We start from the raw sequence: 21,037 nt of genomic DNA, 5'->3' as shown, positions 1-21,037 counted from the left end.
AAATCTGTGTTAGTGAGCACTTCTTTGCCGAGCTAATCCATCCCCCTCACAGGTGTGGCATATCAAGATGCTGATATTGGACAGCATGATTATTGCACAGGTGTGCCTTAGGCTGGCCACAATAAAATGTCACTCTAAAATGTGCAGTTTTACTGTATGGGGGGGGGGTAGGGGGTGGGGTGGGTCAGGAGGGACGAAAACCAGTCAGTATCTGGTGTGACCACCATTTACCTCACGCAGTGCAGCACATCTCCTTCGCATAGAGTTGATCAGGTTATTGATTGCGGCCTATGGAATGTTTGTCCATTCCTAGATATTGGCAGGAACTGGAACACGCTGTCATATACGCCAATCCAGAGCATCCCAAACATGCTCAATGGGTGACATTTCTGGTGAGTATGCTGGCCATGCAAGAACTTGGATGCTTTAAGCTTCCAGGAATTGTGTACAGATCCTTGCAACAAGGAGCCGTGCATTATCATGCTGCAAAATTAGGTGATGGTTGTGGATGAATGGCACAACAATGGGCCTCAAGATCTCGTCACAGTATCTCTGTGCATTCAAAATGCCATCAATAAAATGCACCTGTGTTTGTTGTCCATAGCATACGCCTGGCCATACCATAACCCCACCGCCACCATGGGCCACTCGATCCACAATGTTGACAAACCACTCGCCCACACGATGCCATACACACTGCCTGCCATCTGTCCTGTACAGTGAAAACCGGGATTCATTCGTAGAGAACATCTCTCCAAAGTGCCAGACGCCATCGAATGTGAGCATTTGCCCACTCAAGTTGGTTACGAGGATGAACTGCAGTCAGGTCGAGACCCCGATAAAGATGACAAGCTTCCCTGAGATGGTTTCTGACAGTTTGTGCAGAAAATCTTTGATTATGCAAACCGATTGTTGCTGGATGTGGAGGTCCTGGGCTGGTGTGGTTACACGTAGTCTGCGGTTGTGAGGCCAGTTGGATGTACTGCCAAATTCTCTGAAACGCCATTGGAGATGGCTTATGGTAGAGAAATGAACATTCAATTCAAGGGCAACAGCTCTGGTGACATTCCTATAGTCAGCATGCCAATTGCACGCTTCCTCAAAACTTGCGACATCTGTGGCATTGTGCAAAACTGCACATTTTAGAGTGGCCTTTTACACTAACACAGATTTAGACAGATTTGTGAACATTATTTGAGAGAAATAGGCCTTTGTGTGCATAGAAAAAGCCATAGATCTTCGTGTTCAGCTCATGATAAATAGGGGCAGTGTGTATGTGTATAATATATATATATATATTCTTTATTTATTATAATAAGGACTAGTAAATGCAAAAAACAATAATTGAAATTGTGGCACAAACAAAGGCTAATGCAACAGTCCAGATGAGGTAGCCTCTACCCTCCTAGGTAAATGTAAAGATATGCTTGTGTAGCATAGGTAGTTCATAAAATGTTCATAAGAAGTTCATACAAATCCCATAGGAAGGGTTGTTGTACGTCAGTAGGCAGCTCCAACTGAGACAGGAACAAATCTCTGAAATTACAAGGGGGCGCTAGCTAAGTGCAGCATCAATGGGTTTATTATGATTAAAAAGCCAAATGCAAACTCACAGAAATATAAAATCAAAGAGCTTATCTGCATCCATGCCACATTGGATGGAAGCCATCCACCAGAAGTGTTTCTTGTGACAGCAAACGGCGTGTAGTCAGTGAGGAAACCAGGCCTATTATTCCAGGAGGTGAGGCGAGCCACTTTGATTTGAAAAAGGGACAAGTAGGAGTTCTGAAACACGTTACCATAGCAAACAGCCTGCCCCAGGTGTGACATCACATCTGCCTTTTGTCCCACAGTGGCTCTCCTCACCTCCTGGAACATTGGACTTGGTTTCCTCACTGACTGCACGCTGTTTGCTGTCACAAGCAGCTTTTCTTGTGGACGGCTTCCATCCCATGTGGCATGACTGCAGATAAGCTCTTTGAGTTTACACTTCTGTGAGTTTGCATTTGGTTTTTAATCGTAATAAACCTATTGATGCTGGACTTAGCTGACTATTAAATGAAAGAATGTTTTCAGGTAACAAAATAAAAAAATGTCTATGAATATTGTGTTCTTCCTTTTTCTCATGTTTTCTTGTATCTACTTACTGTCTGTTGTGAAGTCTGAAGTCTATAGTTTACAGATGTCAATAGCTCAAGCTGCAATTTACATACAGCTGAACCAATCAGAATTTATTCATCCCTTATTGGATAGCTCCATCGGAAGTTTCAGGCTGATTAATCCAGCCTAAAGGCAGGCAGCTACTGCTGTGCTGTCTCTTTTGATTGACCATAGTGCTTTGGGAATCCTTTGTCATGTATCAAAAAATGTATTTGTAATAAAACTACTGTATACATACGGTTAAAAAAAAAATCAATAGTAAGCATCAATTTTAAAATGTAATTTCTAAATATTCAGTTGAAATACATGTAAGAGATGTTTTACCTGTCAGATGAGGTCATTGTAACCCCTCCTCTACACTGCACAGATCCCTATTTCCTGGCACACATAGACATTTGTTCAGTAAGCAGTTTGTATGAGTTTCTGCTCCAATAATAATGCAGAATTTGTATCAGCTTTTTTTTTTGTTACGAATAAACAGATTTTTATCCTCAAATGAATACGACAGGCAGGTCATCTTGAAAAAAAACTGAATTTGAGTTCTGCAAGCTCTGAATAGCTTCCTCCAAATTGATCAAATATTTTTTTATGAGGTTGCAGATTATGCACTTGATTTCCAGCCTTTGTTTAACATGGTAAAAAGCAAATGACATCCCAGCAGAGAATAGCTGTACAGATGTTTGCGGCTTCCTTCCTGCCGAGCATGATAATTAAGATCTATAAAATGCCGTTCCACACTGTGTTGTCTCTAATTAGCATAAGCCGCTGCATTTTAGTATTGGTGTTGTTAAATGTCCCCCATTATATTCCCAGCTGCCATAAATCTTGTCAGTCAAAAGAAAATGAAGCAATGATAAGTTACCGGGATATTTAAATGAAATTGTTTTAGGCCTCTTTCACACTGACGTCCCGTTCAGGCCCGCCTGTCAGTTTTTCAGGCGGACCTGAACGGGTGCTCCATAGAGGTCTATGGAGCGTCGGATGTCAGCGGTGACATGTCCGCTGACATCCGACCCGCTCCGATCCGAAAAAGTGTAACGGAGGAAAAAGCTATTTTTCCATCCGTCTGCGGATCGGATCGGGTGACGACGGGCACTGCGGTCCGTCGTCATCCGATCTCCCATAGGGGAGAGCGGCGCTGTGACAGGTCCGTCCCTGCGCAGTGTGCAGAGACGGAGCTGTCATCTCCCTGCTCAGCGGGGATCGGCGGAGTGATCCCCGCTGAGCAAACGGACATCCATGGGGCGGATCAGAACTGATCCGCCCCGTGTGAAAGGACCCTTAATATAAACTATTTTATTTCACTTGAAATTGTACCACATATTTGTTGGATAACAAATTCAGTTCAGGTCTACTAAAGTATATAAATCTAGCAAACTTTATTCTAGATGCTTACCTGCTTAAAGTGTTACTAAACCGGGACCCTGCATTCACTATATCTGTTCTCCCACAGTACACAGAACATGGAAATTTAAAAGTTTTAGTAATTATGAACTGCTAAATACCTTTTCTCATCAATAGTTAGAGCAGTCTTATGACTTCTATCAGTGTCTGGTTAAAGCTTGTAGGAGGAGTTTTCATTCTATTCTGACTGCCCTACGAGGCTGCAGGACCCCTGACCCTCTGTCTGGACAGTGCTGATCATATGCACAGTCCCAAAAAGAAGAAAAAAACTCTAGCAATACACACCAAACTAAACATGTACAGAGTGCCTCCAAGGCTCCGTTCTATCAGCAGATGGACAGTAAAACAAACAGTGCCCCTTTTCAGTGCAGTTCCCTTTATATTTCGGTATCCCCTTTCCATCACAGCCCCCCTTACATTACAGTGCCCCTGCAGTCTGCCCCCTCCCTTTCTCTCTAACATCAATTTCCGCCTCCCATGCCCAGGACTCCTACCTGCAGGGCAGTCGCTGTTAACAGTCCGTGTGTCCTCTCCCAGGATCTCGCCAGCCTGGCCGACAATGTCATCCTATCAGCAGGCAGGGGGGCGGGAGGAGGTCTCAATTTTGATCTGCAGCTCCTCCTGCCCCCTGCCCTGCTGATAGGATGACATTTTCAGCTGGGTGGTCGGAGGAGCCAGGAGAGGACACACAAGCATTGTCGCACAGCAGGAGATGAGTGATGACCGCAGTCTGTGATAGCCCTGTGTGGACCGCGGTTGCTGCTCATCTCCTGCTGTGCGGCCCGCTCAGCAAAAGGTTTGTGCAGTAAATACAGTATATATGTTATATTATCATTGAGAGACACTGGTGGCACTTCTCTTCAGTTATTATTGTAGAAGCTATTTAAAAGTAGTTTTCAACGTGATTTCACTGTTTTGCATGCCTGCTCTTTCATTGTTTTGTTAATGCATTAACCGGTTCCCACACTTGTACACCCCCTTATGGACCAGAGAAATTTAAACTTTTTAGTTATGGGCTTAGTGATTTGGCAATAACTTAAAACTGACCTTTGCCTATTTGAATCATTTTCTACCCCTTACACAATTGCAGGAAAAAAAAATTATTTGAAGTAAATACATTTTTTATTTTTTAGATTTCTACTACCCCCCCCCCCTCTCTGCCTGTCAAATGTTCCAATCACAGATGGCTTTTCAGAGAGCATCACACGTGTGACTGGTGTGGCAGTGATCAGGGACAACAGGACTGGTGTGGTGGTGATTAGGGACACTGTGAGTGGGTGGCAGATTAGTCATACTGACTGGTGTGGTGGTGATTAGTGATACTGACTGGTGTGGTGATGATTAGCAACACTGACTGGCATCTACTCTGGTGACATTGTACTGCAGTGGCAATGATCAGAGATAATGGGCAGTGGCGGCTGGTGATGTTTTCAGATGGGGGGGTGCCAGGTCCTGCCCTTCCTTTTGACCCCTCCCACTTTTCATAAGCCCCACCCTTTATCGAATCCACCCACTCCATTCCCTGTATTCCACCCAAAGTGTCTGGAGTATATAGCCCAGCCTCACAGGACAGTGCGCCCACATTGCACGGGCTGCCACTGATAATGGCTCTGATCACCACCACAGCAGTACAATGTCCCCATATCCAAACAAAAGAACTCGCTCCTCCAGGTGAGACAGGAAGCCTAATGATATCACAGGTGCCCGCCTCGGCTCACCTCCGCACACAATCAACACTGAAGAAATGGCTGCACTCCAAGATCCATAATTTTTTTTATTATATAACAAAAATCCCAAGTGTTACACACAGTTCAAATGGTAGATGCGTTTCACATACTAACAGATGTGATTATTCATTACAGTACAATGTCCCCATACTGACTGTACTATTCTGGGGGGGTTGGAGGTGTTTTAACAGGAACTTCATGCTGTATAAGTAGCCATTTCTGAGAACTACTGTGATAGCTATGATTGGCCACAGCTGCTATCACATGGTGCAGGGCCACTATGATGGGCATCATTAATGACAGCCACTATAAACAATGGCATCATTAATGACAGCCACTGTTTGCTACTCTTTGCTGTGATTAGGCACAGTGATCACATGGTACAGTCAAAGTACCCGCCAATAGGAGCTCCTGATAGCATGCACAAGTGGCCAATGTGGAAGGACGCACAAGTATATCTACATTGGCCAAATGGGAGGTGGTCAAAAGCAGTCTATTTAACATACAGTACATACCTCTGCCAAAAATGAAACATTATCAATTCAAAGTATAAGCTCCTCTGCCATAGAGGTCATTATAGGGATCCATAGTCAAGTGTTCTGAGGAAGCTGTGAGTTCCCTTTAAGTAGTTGAATGTGTTGAATAATGCATGCCCATACATTATTCTTCATTGTACTTTCCAGCCTATATTATTAGTGTGTGTAGTTGGTGTGTGGGCAGGATGCACATTGCTGTTTTGTAGGAGGAATTGAAGACAAAGGGTCATTTTTTCAGGGTGCTGCTGAGGCAAAATGAACATTTCTAAATGGTCTCTATAACACAGCAGATCTTCAGTTTGTGAGTTAAGGTCCACTTTAAATGAACTTTGTCTCTTAGTAAAAATATTGCTTCATGCCCTCTCTCTCCAGTGCTCTGTGCTGGTATAGATGAGTAATAGCCACACCCCCATCACATGTGCTCTCACACAGACAGGAGAGGGCGTGTCTAATCAAATCTGTTACTAATCACTGATTACTGAGAGCACTGGGTCAACGTCTGGTGCCTAATGGACTGCAGAGTCATATTTAGACACAATGCACACAACGGCTGTGACAGAAAAAATAGGATAGTAGAGATTACAACGACTGTCTAAATGCATATCTATTTTTATGATTCACTTTGAGTCAGCATAGGGTAATACTAATATTATGATGGATGTTGTATATTAATGAGGCTTTTCCATTTCTGTTCTTTTGCAGCTGATATCATTTCTACAGTTGAGTTTAATCACACTGGAGAGCTGCTGGCAACTGGGGACAAGGGCGGCCGTGTTGTCATATTCCAGAGGGAGCCTGAGGTAAGACATCTTGTAAGGATAGACTGGATTTCCTATGTGTGAGTTTTAGTTATTTATGGTAGGTATTTGCCAACAGTTTTTAGACAACACCATTCATACTGTACCGTATATTCATCTCAGTCCCAGGATTTATACTTAAAGTGTTACTAAACCCAGTAATATGAAAATAGTTGATCCGCCTCACCACAGTGCCCAAACCTTATAAATCTTCGTTTTACATAAAAATACTGCCACTATATACCTTTTTTTTTGGATGATCTGTATACCACGGTTACATGATAAACTGCACAGTTTCTCCAGTGCTGAGAGATCAGAAAGGAGGAGATATCCACTTCAGCCTGTATACACGCCCACATGTGTGATGTCAATATCATGTGACCTGGCTATCTCTGAGAACAAGTAACTGTTCTCTCCAGCATAAAAGACACAACTGAGCATGTGCAGGTTGGCTACCCTGCCAATGTTAGCTGGCTTTCCCCATATAGACAGTGCAGGAGGGGTAGGATCTATGCATACAGGATAAAACAGATTTTTTTACACAATACAGAGGATTTAGCCTTTAAGTTCCACAGTGAGTATAACAAGTATGCTATGCTGCAAATACAGATTGTTTTTACTGTTGTGGGTTTAGTAACACTTTAAAGTCAAACCATAGTCAGAAAATGAAGTCCTCCCTGATTACTTCAGGCCCCTTTTGCAGCTATAGCTATGAAAAACATTAAAAATAAGTTTCTATGCTGTGTAAAACCCAGTAATCCACTGTCTCACCCTGCTCTGTACATGTTCAGTTGCTCTCCATTTTAGGAATTTTTAGGCACTGTTGAGTTTTTAGAGGTCGATCTGCTGACAGCCTTACAGCGGAATCAAACCCCTCCTATCCTTTACAGCCAAGGAAGCTGCTTCTGTTTGATCTGCAACTACCATGGTGCTGCACATGTGATCAGTTTTGACACCAGCCATCTGATGGTTTGACAGTTTGGTTGAGGACGCAAACAAATGTGACAGCAATCCTGGCATTTCAGGAATGTAAATGTTTTTTGAAACCGTTAAATTGATGGGTTTAGTTCCATTTTATGATTTACTTCTGTTCAAGGGCTCTGGGCTTCAGCAAAATGGCAGCCTCCGACAGGAAGAGACAGGAGCAATGCTGGAGGCAATTTACAACACACACAAACTTTGGTAGCAGAATTATTAATGTGGAATGTATGTTTCTTGCTAAAGAACTTTATTTTTTATCAAGGGTAAAGTTCTGCTTTAAAGCGGAACTAACCTCATTAATTTAACAGTTTAAGAAAATAGTTTGATTCCCGGCAATGCCAAAACCAAACTGTCAAACCACCAAATGGTTGGAGTCAAAACTGATCACATTTGCAGCATCATGGCCGTTACAGATCAAACAGAGGCTAAGATGGCAGCTTCCTTGGCTCCAAAGGAAAGGACGGTTTAGTTCCGCTTTAAGATGCTCATAACCTAAGGCCCCTACCTAACACGTATACACACATACTAGGGCCAATTTTTAATAGGAGCCAATTAACCTACCAGCATGTGTTTGGAGTGTGGGAGGAAACCCACACAAACACAGGGAGATCATGCGAACTTCAGGCAGATAGTGTCCTGTCAGGTTCCAAAGCACGGAACCCAGTGTTGCCAACTACTAAGCCAATGTGCTGCTGCTAGACTTCAAAGGGTGTTATTATGGGAAAGACTGAGTGGCTTATTTTTATAGTAATAATTTCTAATGCAGCAGCTTCAGTATGAAAATGGTAATGCTCCTGGTTCAGACACCATAAGCCAGCATTTTTCTTATAGTCCCTACATCTCCGTTTCTTTCAGAGACTCCCCATCATCATGTATACTAGTATCTGCAAAGTGTTTGGAAGGAATATGTCTGTTACCTTAGTAGCTTATAACAATTCAACAGGTGCAAATAAAAGATGGAGTGTCATTAGTTCCTTTAAGCAGCAGCATGGAAAGTCCCCTTGCATGCTTCATTCCTAGTCACTTATCCTTCTCCTTTTCATAAAGTTTGACAGGCTGCTGGCAGCAGGGCTGAATGGTGTACCTGTGCCCTTTGCCTGCACCAGAGCCCCATGGATCGGGACTATATGTGAAATGTGCAATGTGACGTTTTAGGATTTTCAGGATTATTTGCTAAGGGGCTCCCAACCATTCTAGATGTATATGAAGGCCCATGTTTTGGTGATGAGTGATTTTGGGACCTGGAGGGAGTTTTGCAAGTTTTGAGTTCTAAATCCCCAATGTGCACAGGACCTTAACCTGGCTTTCTGCAGCTAAATGTATGTAAACACAAGCACGTTTACTTGTATGTAAACACAAGCACGTTTACATGTATGTAAACACAAGCACGTTTACATGTAATTCCTAGATCAAATTCTTCTACATAAACAGAGAGGGCTCCTGCACGTGAGGCCTAAAGCATAGCTCCCAATGGTCCCTGCTTTTAGAGCAATGTCCCTCTGTCTCTCATCCCTCCTCTATTTGTCCCTTATTTTGGTCTGATCTATATAGTTGTATATAAAATGTACTTTTTATCTATCAAAAAGTGTTTCCCAGAGCTAAACCTTTCATCTGATTTCTAAATTGCTGCATTTGTAAATTACAAAAGCCAATATAAAAGAATAGTAGTGGTAAAAAAGCTCTCGTGGGTTTGACCAATCTTGTTTTTTTGCACAATTCTCCTTTAAGGGGGCGTGGCAAGGGGTGTGTCCTATAACTGCATACTTTTGCTGATAGGTGTCCCTCATTCCCATCTCAAAAAGTTGGAAGGTATGCTAATGAATCTGTTCAGGATCACTGTACAGAGAAGATCGCCCTTCAATCTGTTACAATGTGAGTCTCGTAATGGCAGCTTCTGTCAACAGCTTCTAACACAGGCATTTATCTTTTAAGGTTGTTCTGATGGTAAATTACAAATATTTGTTTCTCCCTTCCCCTATACAGTGTAAGAATGGACCTTGCAGTCAGGGGGAATACAATGTATACAGCACGTTCCAGAGCCACGAGCCGGAATTTGATTATTTGAAGAGCTTGGAAATAGAAGAAAAAATTAACAAGATTAAATGGCTCCCCCAGCAGAATGCAGCCCACTCCCTTCTGTCAACAAATGGTATGATTGCAGATCATCTGCCTCCTGTGCTGCTAGAAATGGAAAATAATGTTTGTTAGTATGCTGTGCTGGATGCTCCTCCACAGAGGCAGGAGAGTTAACTATCTGTGTGCTGTAAGACGTTGGGCTTGTTCACACGTGCGGTGCCTTCTGTGTTTGGATCACTCTTCAGAGGCCATTTGATAGGAGATAAGGAGGCTCTATGTCACCTACTCATTGCCTGATTTAAACCTGTAAATGCCGCACTGCCATGCCGTTGTGGGGTGATTGCGGTGTGGCCCCATAGGCTTGCATGGGTTGCAATCGCCAGTGGTAATGCCTGCCAAGTGCGACATGCTGTTTTATTTTTGCTGCAGCCCCAAATCTTAGCACTGCGGCCACTACATGTGTACAGCCCTCCAGTGGATGCATGTCAGTGTTCAGGTGGGTGGTTAAGGGCTATAAAACTGCCATTTAACCACCTGGTTTTACTACCCCCTGTGAACGAGTCATAAAGTGTATATATAGTCAAAAAATTGTTTCTTTCGTTTTGGATAAAGTGTCCCACTGAGATTTCCTTTCACTTCCTGCCCCAGATATAGGAAATGAGAGGAAAATTCTATAAAGTAAGGGGGAGTTTCTTTCGTGGGCTTCATTCATATGACTACCCAGCAGCGGTTGGGCCCGGGGGTGCGCAAAGCAGCTGGCCATTGATTTGTACTCTGTATGGCCAGCACCACCCCTGTTCACCTTGCAACTGCTCATCTGAGTGGTTGCATATCAATAGATTCTCTAAAGCCAGCCATAGAATGTTTGAATCTCGATTCAAACCATGTATGGGCAGGCTGAATGTACCCAATTTGGTCGATCAATCAACTTGGGTACAACCAGCCTGCTGGATTTTACATTTGATTATTGCTAGTGGCGGTTATAGACAAAAAACGGCTACAGCGTGGCTCTCCAGTTCTCGGAGGATATCCCACGTGTGTTCCTCCCGCATGCCCCCTGAGGCAAACATCAGGCATGCTCTCTGACTACTGTGTCCTTTGGACACAGCTGATCACAGATCCCAGTAAAGGGCCAATCACAGCGGCACTTTGCCATGTAATCAGCTGTGTCCAATCACAGCTGATCACATGTAAACAGACTTGCCGGTTATCTCTATTACTTTTTTCACAGGTTCTCTGTGTGAGGAAAGGAGAGCCAATAACTGGAAAATCTGACAAGGCACAGTGAGTACATTGTTTACACTGATAATCAGGGCGCTGATCATCGGTGCCCAGATAATCAGAGCCCATAAGTGCTGCCTATTAATGCCCATCAGTGCAGCCCTTACAGTGTCCATCACTGCAGCATGTCAGTGCTCATCAGTGAAGCCTTATCAGTGTGCATCAGTGCCCATCAGTACAGCCTTATCAGTGCCCATCAGTGCAGCCTCATCAGTGCAGCATGTCAGTGTCCATCAGTGCAGCCTCATCATTGCAGCCTTATCAGTGCCCCTTAGTGAAGTTGAATAAATACTTATTTTCAAAATTTTATCACATAAACTAAAAAAAAAAGTTGTTGTTTTTTTCCAAATTTTTAGTCTTTTTTCATTTGTTTAGCAAAAAAAAAAAAAACCCCAGTGTTGATTAAATACCACCAAAATAAATCTGCCCGGTATTGAAGCGGTTTAAATATTTAAGTATTTCAAAGCCTCAAAACTCCAGAAATTAAAAAAAAAATCTACTATTGTAGTGCTTTGCAATGGATAAATACTAGTTATGTCCGGGGGTCCCGGAATAAGGAGTAAATACTTTCCTTATTCTGCATTCCATCAGAGTGCTTCCCGCAGCCTCTAAACTAAAGTTCCTGATTGGCTTATATTCTGGGTCTTTTCTTTCCCAGTCTAAAGCCTTTTATGCAAGAGATTACATGAAGCCAATGTAAAGGCAGCGACTGTCACTTATGCTAGTGATATTATTAATCCATTCATTTATTTTAAATATGTAACTAAATTAAACAGTGGTCTTTTATATCTGCCTGGTTTGCGTCTTTAATGCATTTTCTTCGAATGAGGAAACCCTGCTATAAAATCGTATTTTGCAGTCATACAACTGGAACTAAATATTATATATGTAGTCAGGCACAAAGGATTGCTCATTTCCTTTATTTCCTAATGACAACTTAATGTGTGTACACTAGAAATGGATTTAATTCATACTACTTCATATATAACTAAAAAACTGTAAAAAAAAAGAAATATTCTACTATGGTTTATTTTAGAGAGCACTTAGTACAAGTTATTAATGCATTGTTTACCTCAAAGATCCTTTTCTTTTTTTCACTTTATTTTATTGCATTAAGTATGGAGATTTCGAGATCAGCAATAATATCCCTTTCATGACTAAGCCTATTTCTGACATTTGGTGTTTACAAGTTAAAATCCATGTTTTTTGCTAGAACATAACTTAGAGACCTCAAACATTATATATATATTTTTAGCAGAGAATCTAGAGAATAAAATGGCGATTGTTGCAATATTTTATGTCACATGGTATTTGTGCAGCAGTGTTTTAAACACAACTTTTTGGGAAAAGGGACACTTTCATTAATTAAAAAAAAACTAAACAGTAAAGTTAGCCCAATTTTTTTGTGTAATGTGAAAGATGATGTTACGCCGAGTAAACAGATAAAAAATGTCACGCTTTATAATTGCACGCACTCGTGGAATGGCGACAAACTACAGTACCTAAAAATCTCCATAGGCGACATTTTACATTTTTTTTTTACGGTTACCAGGTTAGACTTACAGAGGAGGTTCTAGAATTATTGCTCTCGCTCTGACGATCGCGGCGATATGTCACATGTGTGATTTGAACACCAGTTACATATGGTATGCGTTCGTGGGGATGGAGGCGCTTTAAAAAAAAAAATTGTTTTTATTATTTATTTTATTTATTTTTATATTAATAAATTGTGTTTAAAAAAATAATAATTTTAATCACTTTTGCTGTCACAAGGAATGTAAACATCCATTGTGACAGTAATAGTAAATAGTTTATTAGTTCTCTTTCAGTTTCAGACAGATATTGATTAGGATGATTTCAGGTAACATTAAGGTTTCATTTGAATTTCAGATAAAACAATCAAATTATGGAAAATCAGTGAACGTGATAAAAGGCCGGAAGGCTACAACCTTAAAGATGAAGAAGGAAAAGTGAAGGACCTGTCAACAGTGACCTCATTACAGGTGGGAATAAAGTCTTGGTAATGTGTTGTCAGTGTCAGAATGATTCCAAGACATTTGGGTTATACTGTTGCCTACCGTAGCGATAAGACACTGGCATGTCTTAGAAATGTTAGCCTTTTTACTGGACCCTTTTTTTATTGTTTTACAATTTTTTTTATATACTTCAGGCTGGGTTCACACTGCAGCGATGCGGGAACGCCGCAAATCCGCATACCTCCCGGCGGCAGTTCACACTGCCCTATGCGAACTGCTGGGAGTGTCAGTGAAACGTTAATGACACCCCCAGATCAGTTCGCATATCGCAGTGCGATCTGCAAACTCTGACAGGAATCGGATCGCATGGTGTGAACATCCATGCGATCCGATTCTGCTGAGGACCAAAAAAAGGGTCCTGTGCGAGTTTGGGGTGCGTGCGATGCGAATTCAGCCATACTATCTGTATGGCTGAACTCGCATCGCACAGAGATCAGATGTGATTTGCACTGCAGTGCGGTGCGAATCACATCCGGTTCTCGTAGCCGCAGCAGTGTGAACCCAGCCTCAATCTCCATTATTCTACTGTTGAGCTGAGCTCTTAAGCAGGTTTTCAGATTGGCTAATGGTGGAGCTGTTTTGGAGGCCATACCTGGATCACAAATTACGGGGATTGCCTTTAATGTGACCTTTTGGCACTGGACTATTTTTGCGGGCACTTCCCAGACACCTAGTGTACTGGTTTGCTACCTGCAGAGTACTTTACAGGTCCACTGCCATGGCACAGCATCTGGTGTGACCTGTTCTTTGATGGCTCCCTTGGGAGTATACTAAGGGACATGACACCTATAGACTGGATCGTTGTCCCCTGCTTGCTTCCACACACTCCTTGGAGACTTTACTATCTCTCCCAGGTGTGGCTTCTTCATCTGCATTATGAAGAAGAGAATTATTACAGCTATGCTAGATTTTTTTTAAACAAAATCACTGCCACAATAGCTGAATCAGAATGCAGGGTCTGTAAGCATACTTTCTTGCTTTCTCCTCCAGGGTCTGTCTCTGACATTCCTACAGCTGTAGCAGCTTCTGAATACTCAGCTGAGGATGCTGAGATGAGAATTCTCCCATTCTGGATGAGTTTGTGCATGAGAAGCCTCAGTCTGCTGATATCGCCCCTATGTGTTGTTTTTTTTTTGAAAATCTGTTTATTAAATTTAAAGACATTCAACAGAAAAAACAACATACACTGGTCATGACAAGAGTAGATTTACTTAGGTACCTACAGAGGTATAATATAAGGCAAACAATTATACGAAATATGTCAGGGAGCTCAAAACTTCACAATGGTCTCAGCAGGTTGACCTTCATGGGTAGGAGGACACCGTGGGGCTAGAGAATCTATTCCAGAAGCATACATTACTTTCATAGTTGCAGATTCCTATTTATTAACAGGAAGGGTTCGAGTCTGAGGCTGTGGAGGAATCTGCCAGCCATTTGGACCAAACCTTATTATATTTTTGAGGGCAACCCCTATTGGCATAACAATCTTTATACAGAGGCAGGCTATTGTTGACCCTTTAAACTTTTCTGTGCAACAATTCAATGTTGTACGTGAGAACTTGTGGAAGTTCTCCAGGGGGGGCAAGCTGGCGCAAGGTAGTAACAACAAGCTATGCCTAGTTCATTGGAGTTGTTCCCAGCTCGCGTTGTCCTAAACAGTAGGTGAAATCAGGGGGGGCCTGTATCCCCACCCAGCAAAGGGTGCCAGGTGATTATTCTTCTCTATGGATGGAGAGCACCAGGTCCCTCATTCCATATGAACCAGCTCGATCGTGAGGGTTCAATGTGGATCACTTTGCATGGTACTATTGAGGTGGCTTTGGTACTCACAGGAAGTTTTTAGTAGGATACAACAGGCAAGGATGAGGGTTATTCGTGCATCTAATAGATTGTATTGGAATGGGTCTTCAATGCAAGGTGGTCAGCCAGTCATCGGCATCAGTTGGGTTGTCAAAAAATCGTGTTGTTCCATCGTGTTGGACTCGCAGGCGGCTAGGGTAAAGCATGCCATATTTTATATTCTTATCCCTGAGTCTTTTACGGACTTTGTTGAAGGTCTTCCTCTTTCGCTGCAAATCGGCCGAAAACTCGGGGAAAAGGAGAATGGAGGTGTTGCCATATTTAAGAGTGGAGTGTTTGTGGGTTTCGGAGAGGATCTTGTCCCTGTCTCGATAATTGAGGAAGCGGACCAGGAAAGGCCTGGGGAGGTTTCCTGGGATGGCGCGGCCGGTGGGCACCTAATGAGCCCGTTCAATCATGTAGGTAGGAGGGACATTTGTGAGACCCAGGAGATTTTTAAAGAACTCCTCCGCAAATTCAGCCGGGTGATCCCCTTCCTCTCTCTCAGGTAGTCCTAGGACTCTGACATTGTTACGCCTGAGATGGTTCTCTGCATCATCGGACTTTGTGACAAGGGACTGTACCGTACGTTGTAGCTCAGCAATGGAGGAGGCATGGGAGGTAGTAAGATCTTCGGTAGCGGATATTCTGCTCTCAGTCATTCTCCCTCTTATTTTGTCGAGGTCATTCCTGATAAGATTGCACTCCTCAGCAAGGTGATCGATGCGCACAAGTAGCGAGGTCTTGCTCTGCTCGATCGCAGCGAGGATCGTGGCTGTGATGTCCTGTGACAGCAGGGCCAACTCCCCCGTTGCCAGAAACCTCTCCGGGACTCTAATTCCGTTAATAGGGCCTGGAGTCAACCAATCAGTGTAGGGTCTGAGAGAGCTGTGGCTGCAGGGGCGATGAACCGTTCCCAGTGGTCTTGGAATTCTTCTTCCCCTTTCTGGATGTGGGGGACATCTGGTGAGGGTCTAAATGGGGCCCCAGCCGAGGAGCAGCATGTGCCCAGAGCAGTGACTAGGAGACAGCAGGGGTGGCCCAAATGCTTAATCAGCTATGAGCCCAGGAGAGCACAGTCTAGGCAGGCTGGTGGGCTGCGAGTATCCTCAGTCCCCTATCCCACCGCTATCGCCTAGGCAGAAGCAGTCCAGTGTGGATGGTGGGCAGGGAATGTGACCAGGAAAAGCCCAAAGGAGGGGGACCCGGGCAGGAAGGTGGCAAGGACACCAGGGACCACATTATCAACCTCCACCAGTCAACTCACCACTGAAGGGAGGCAGTTGTGTGGTGAGGCAGGCGGGGGCAGGAGGATGAGCAGCCACGTTCCGAGGCCCAGAGCAGGGTAGTCTCTCAGGAAATAGTGGCATCGGGCAGGCTCCACTAGGCCGTGGCCGCCCCAGCGGCCCAGCAGTCCGCTGGATGACACTGGGTAAGCGGAGGGGCTGGCAGGAGGATGGGGAGCAGTCTCAAGGCCGGATGGGACTTTTTCCTCTGGGCGGCCGCTAAGGAGACAGTGGCGTCCGGCAGGCCCCACTAGGCCGTGACCTCTGCGAGCGCCTCCAGAGGCCCGGCAGGTCACCCGAGTATGGCAGGCAAGCGGAGAGGCAGGCGGGAGGATGGGGAACAGTTCCTAGGATGGATGGTAGGCTCTTAACACACGGCCAGGGGGAACATCACAGTCCGGCCGGGCACAGAGTAGCAAGATGGCGGCGGCTGCGAGTTCAGTATTGACTTCCCGGTCCACCACTGCAGAATCCCAATGTGAGAACAGCTCAGGGCTCAGCAGGGGACAGAGGAGAGCAAGCAAGCAAGGTGGCTGGACTTTTTTAAGCACTTAGATGCACGGATGGCACAGGATTAGGTTCAGGATACCTGGAGCTCCACACAGACATGTCCGCTGCTGGTGGAACCCATCATGCAGGGAGTTTTCCCGCACTGCTCCTATGTGAACTCAGGCAAAAATCACTATGACAAGCCTGGGTTCACATGAGAGGGGTGCAGGAAACCACATGTAATTTGCACCTCATTCCTGTTCAAACTGCATACAATTCTTTGCAGTGAGGTTTGCACCCATTCATTTTGTATAGATGCAAATCGCACCACAAAGTATTGGTTTTGGGTATCAGGAGCATTTGTGTATCGACACAGATACAGATAACGTTATGGATGCATCCCTATTATGACTGTGGAGAATAAAATGGTAGATATTGCAATTTCTTATGTAACATGATATTGGCGTACATGTTTATCAAATGCAAATTTTCAGCAAAAATTTGTTTTTCCACGGCAATAAAAAAATACATTGAAGTTAATTTTATTGCACAAAAACACAGTATATTATCCATTTTTGGTAAAATATAAAAGCAGAGGTTGTGATGAGAAAAGAGATACTAAGTATCTCAAGCCTTAAAATTGTGTGCACCTGTGAAATAGTGACAAACTTTGGTACAAAGCTTCCCATAGGCAATGCTTTAAAATCCTTTACAGACTGTCAGTTAAACCCCATACACACTATCAGATTGTCTGCTGATTTTTTCCTTCAGGTTTACCAAAACCATGTAGTACAAGGGCCTGCCTGATTGCACACACATTGAAACCCCTAAGGTTTGACCTCATATTATATGGTTTATATACCATAAACCAACCTCAGCCAGCAAATACATAAAGAGGATGTCCGCACCAACATACCGCATCCGCCAAAATTTTCACTATCCCCAATTACCGTAGACACCGCAAAAAACATCATTAATAAACGGTGTGACAGTACCTCACCTATTGACATCATCCCCACAAAACTACTGAAAGAATGCTCCGACATCGTGGCTCCAACCATAACCCACCTCATAAACCGATCATTCCACAAAGGGATTGTTCCCAGCATCCTCAAACAAGGCATCGTCAAACCTCTACTCAAGAAACCAAACCTGGACCCTCAGGATCCAAACAACCGTAGGCCGATTACAAGCCTCAACACCATTTCCAAGATCATGGAGAAAGCTGTAGTACATCAGCTACAACTTCACCTGGATACTCACAAACTCCTGGACCCGCTGCAATCAGGCTTCCGCCCGGGTCATGGAACAGAAACAGCTCTCCTCAAGATTTGGGATGACGCCCTCGAAGCAGCAGATGACGGAGAGCCGTGTCTCCTCATACTGCTAGACCTAAGAGCAGCGTTTGATACAGTAGATCACAATACTCTACTCGTCCGCCTCACAGAAGTAGCCGGAGTCCAAGACATAGATCTCCATTGGTTCGCGTCCTTCCTAGGAAATCGGTCACAGACAGTGAAACTAGGAAAATTCCTCTCCGAAACTCGGGCAGTCACCTGCGGAGTCCCTCAAGGCTCTCCGTTGTCACCCGTTCTCTTCAACATTTACATTCGCCCACTCCTTCAAATCATCAGATGCTCAGATCTCTGCTTCCACTCTTACGCTGACGACACGCAACTTTATTTCCGGATCAATGGAAAAAAAGATCACCAACAACAACTTGAAAACTGCCTCAAATCAATAGAGGACTGGATGACCACCAACTCCCTCCAGCTGAACCAATCAAAGACAGAGCTTCTTATCATACACCAAAATCATAAGCCCGCAACCAAAACCTCCTGGTCTCCACCAACCGTCTTTGGGCAGACTATCTCCCCAAAGACCAAAGCGAAGAGTCTCGGGGTTATTTTAGACGCACAAATGTCAATGGATGCGCAAATAGGATCTGTAGTCAGTCGATCTCACCATCTGCTGCGCATGCTTCGCAGACTCATCCCTTTTATCCCAAAGAATGACAAAGCAGTGGTAGTTGGAACAATCATTAATTCACGACTGGACTACGCAAACTCGCTTTACATAGGATTACCACAATATCAACTTGCACGATTACAACTGATCCAAAACACGGCGGCAAGGCTGATAACAGGAAAAAACCCTGGGAATCCATTTCTCCTTCACTGAGGAGCTTACATTGGCTAACCTTAAAAAATCGGATCACGTTCAAGACCCTTTGCCTCACCCACAAATGCGTGCATAGAGAAGCTCCGCAATACCTAATGGAGAAAATAAATCATTACACACCAAACCGCAGTCTTCGATCAGCCAACAAAAACCTCCTCCTCGTGCCCAAAGCCCGGTATAAATCCAAGGGTGATCGGAGATTCGCTGTCCAAGGGCCTCGGCTATGGAATGCTCTACCAATCAACATCCGCCTGGAAGAAAATCACCTGGCTTTTAGGAAAAAACTCAAGACCTTCCTCTTTTAGCAGATGATCAAAGCTCGCCACAGCGCCTAGAGGTGATTCAGTTCGCATTGTGCGCTATATAAGTATTTCATTCACTCATTCATTCATTCATGGTTTTGGTAAATCTGATGGAATAAATCTGCAGAAAATCTGATAGTGTGTATGGGGCTTTATACTGCTTTCACACTGAGGTGCTTTACAGGCGATATAGCGCTAAAAATAGTGCCTGCATAAAGCCTCCCTCTTACTCCAGTGTGAACACCCGAGTGCTTTCACACTGGAGTGGTGCGCTTGCAGTATGGTAAAAAAAAAGTCCTGCAAGCTGCATATTTGCTTCATCTAGCGGGGGCTAAAAGTGCCCTGTTAGCAGCCGAATAGCGCAGCTAAAATGATGGTAAAGCGGCGCTAAAAATAGTGGCGATTTACTGTCGATGCCCCCAGTGTGAAAGCACACTTAAGGCCAATAGATAGCAGACTGTAATGACAGGTTCTCTTTATTTAGACCCCAGGACTTTTTGATGTCTTCTCTGCACTCCACTGCAGCTAATGGAGGACAGATTACATAGCATCGGGAAATTACAACACTGAATCCGGACATGACATATAGTACAATAATACACATCACATCCATGTTCATCCACCTAATGGTGGTACAACAGAGCCCATAATAAATAGGCAGTGGGGTATGGGGGGGATTTAGAGGGTAGTGGTACCTTCGTTGGGATGGGGAAGCAATTGGTACCGTGTGGAATTGATTCCACCTGAAAACCCATAGTCAACTTAACAAATTTAAACACAACCACAGCAGATATAGTAGGAATTTATTTTAAATCCTATTCTACCAGCTACTGTTTATAAACCGTGCTGGTATACAAAGGGTCAACATTATCATATCAGTTCTTATCGATGAGTATGCACAAAAACTGCACCAGCCTGTTTCTGAAGCCACTACTAGGCTCCCCCTATGCATACCTCCCAACTTTTTGAGATGGGAATGAGGGACACTTATCAGCAAAAGTATGCAGGCATAGGACACACCCCCTTGCCACACCCCCTTAAAGTAGAATTGTACAAAAAAAACGGATTGGTTAAACCCACAAGTGCTTTTTTTACCACTAAAGTGCATTTTATATACAACTATATAGATCAGACCAAAATGAGGGAAAGATGAGGGGAAAGAGGGACATAGGGACATTGCTCCAAATCAGGGACAGTCCCTCGGACTATCAGGGACAGTCGGGAGCTATGCTCTAAGGTCCTAAGACTAAAACGTCTCCAGCTCATTCTTACTAAAACTTATTCAGTAAAAAGACTTGGCAACTAATGACGAGCTGTTCTCTCCTCCAAATGCTTTACTGAGAAATATCCATTTTAGAAGTCATTTATCAAGAGGTGGTCCATTATTATTGTGGATCCAGACATTTCTTGTATTAATAAAAAAAACTGACCATTCTAGTTGAGAATGTTCCGGTGTTTAAGGATCATGATGATTTGACTGACTATAGAGATACAGGACCGACAAACCTGAAACTTTTCTTACTGACCGATCAGTTATGGAATGTTTAGAATTTATACCCGCTGCATCACACTTTAGTGTTGACGGGTTGATGAATTTTGACGGGTTGATGAATTTTGACGGTCTAATCTCCAGATTGAGTCTCCTGGTCATGTGAGGAGAAATCTTTGGCTTGAATGTTTGTCTGCAAAATAGGATTGCAAACAAATGCTTGTTGTAATTGCCCTTTGAGTGAGAACATCTCTTTGGGGTTGCCTTACACAGCTTTATAAAAGATATCACTAGTGGAGAAAAACTCTCTCTTACCCCATGAAAAGAAACATACATTTCAAACTGGCACATTTTCTGTCTTTGAGGCCAGAAAGAGGCCCCCTATTCTGTGTCTATACAGGCTGCTCCCAGCTGGGCTTTTCTTCTGTTAGTTTAACAAACGAGATCGGGCAG

General features: G+C 43.7%; 1 protein-coding gene across 4 annotated transcripts in view; it reads left to right on the top strand.

Annotated features, from left to right (window-relative positions):
- Positions 1 to 21,037, top strand: part of PPP2R2C (protein phosphatase 2 regulatory subunit Bgamma) — a 242,838-nt gene that overhangs the window by 169,990 nt on the left and 51,811 nt on the right. For all 4 annotated transcript variants that reach the window (XM_077477810.1, XM_077477809.1, XM_077477812.1 and 1 more), the window contains 3 exons: positions 6,530 to 6,627; positions 9,589 to 9,754; positions 12,853 to 12,965. In XM_077477810.1, the coding sequence (XP_077333936.1) occupies positions 6,530 to 6,627; positions 9,589 to 9,754; positions 12,853 to 12,965 (377 nt within the window). The remainder of the gene's footprint in view (positions 1 to 6,529; positions 6,628 to 9,588; positions 9,755 to 12,852; positions 12,966 to 21,037) is intronic.

Source organism: Lithobates pipiens, unplaced genomic scaffold, assembly GCF_037356315.1.
Source record: "Lithobates pipiens isolate NorthernLeopardFrog02 unplaced genomic scaffold, aLitPip1_a1.2 Scaffold_13, whole genome shotgun sequence".
NCBI classification, from domain to species: domain Eukaryota; kingdom Metazoa; phylum Chordata; class Amphibia; order Anura; family Ranidae; genus Lithobates; species Lithobates pipiens.
Note: the sequence above shows the minus strand (reverse complement) of the source record. Positions and strands in the feature narration are given on the sequence as shown.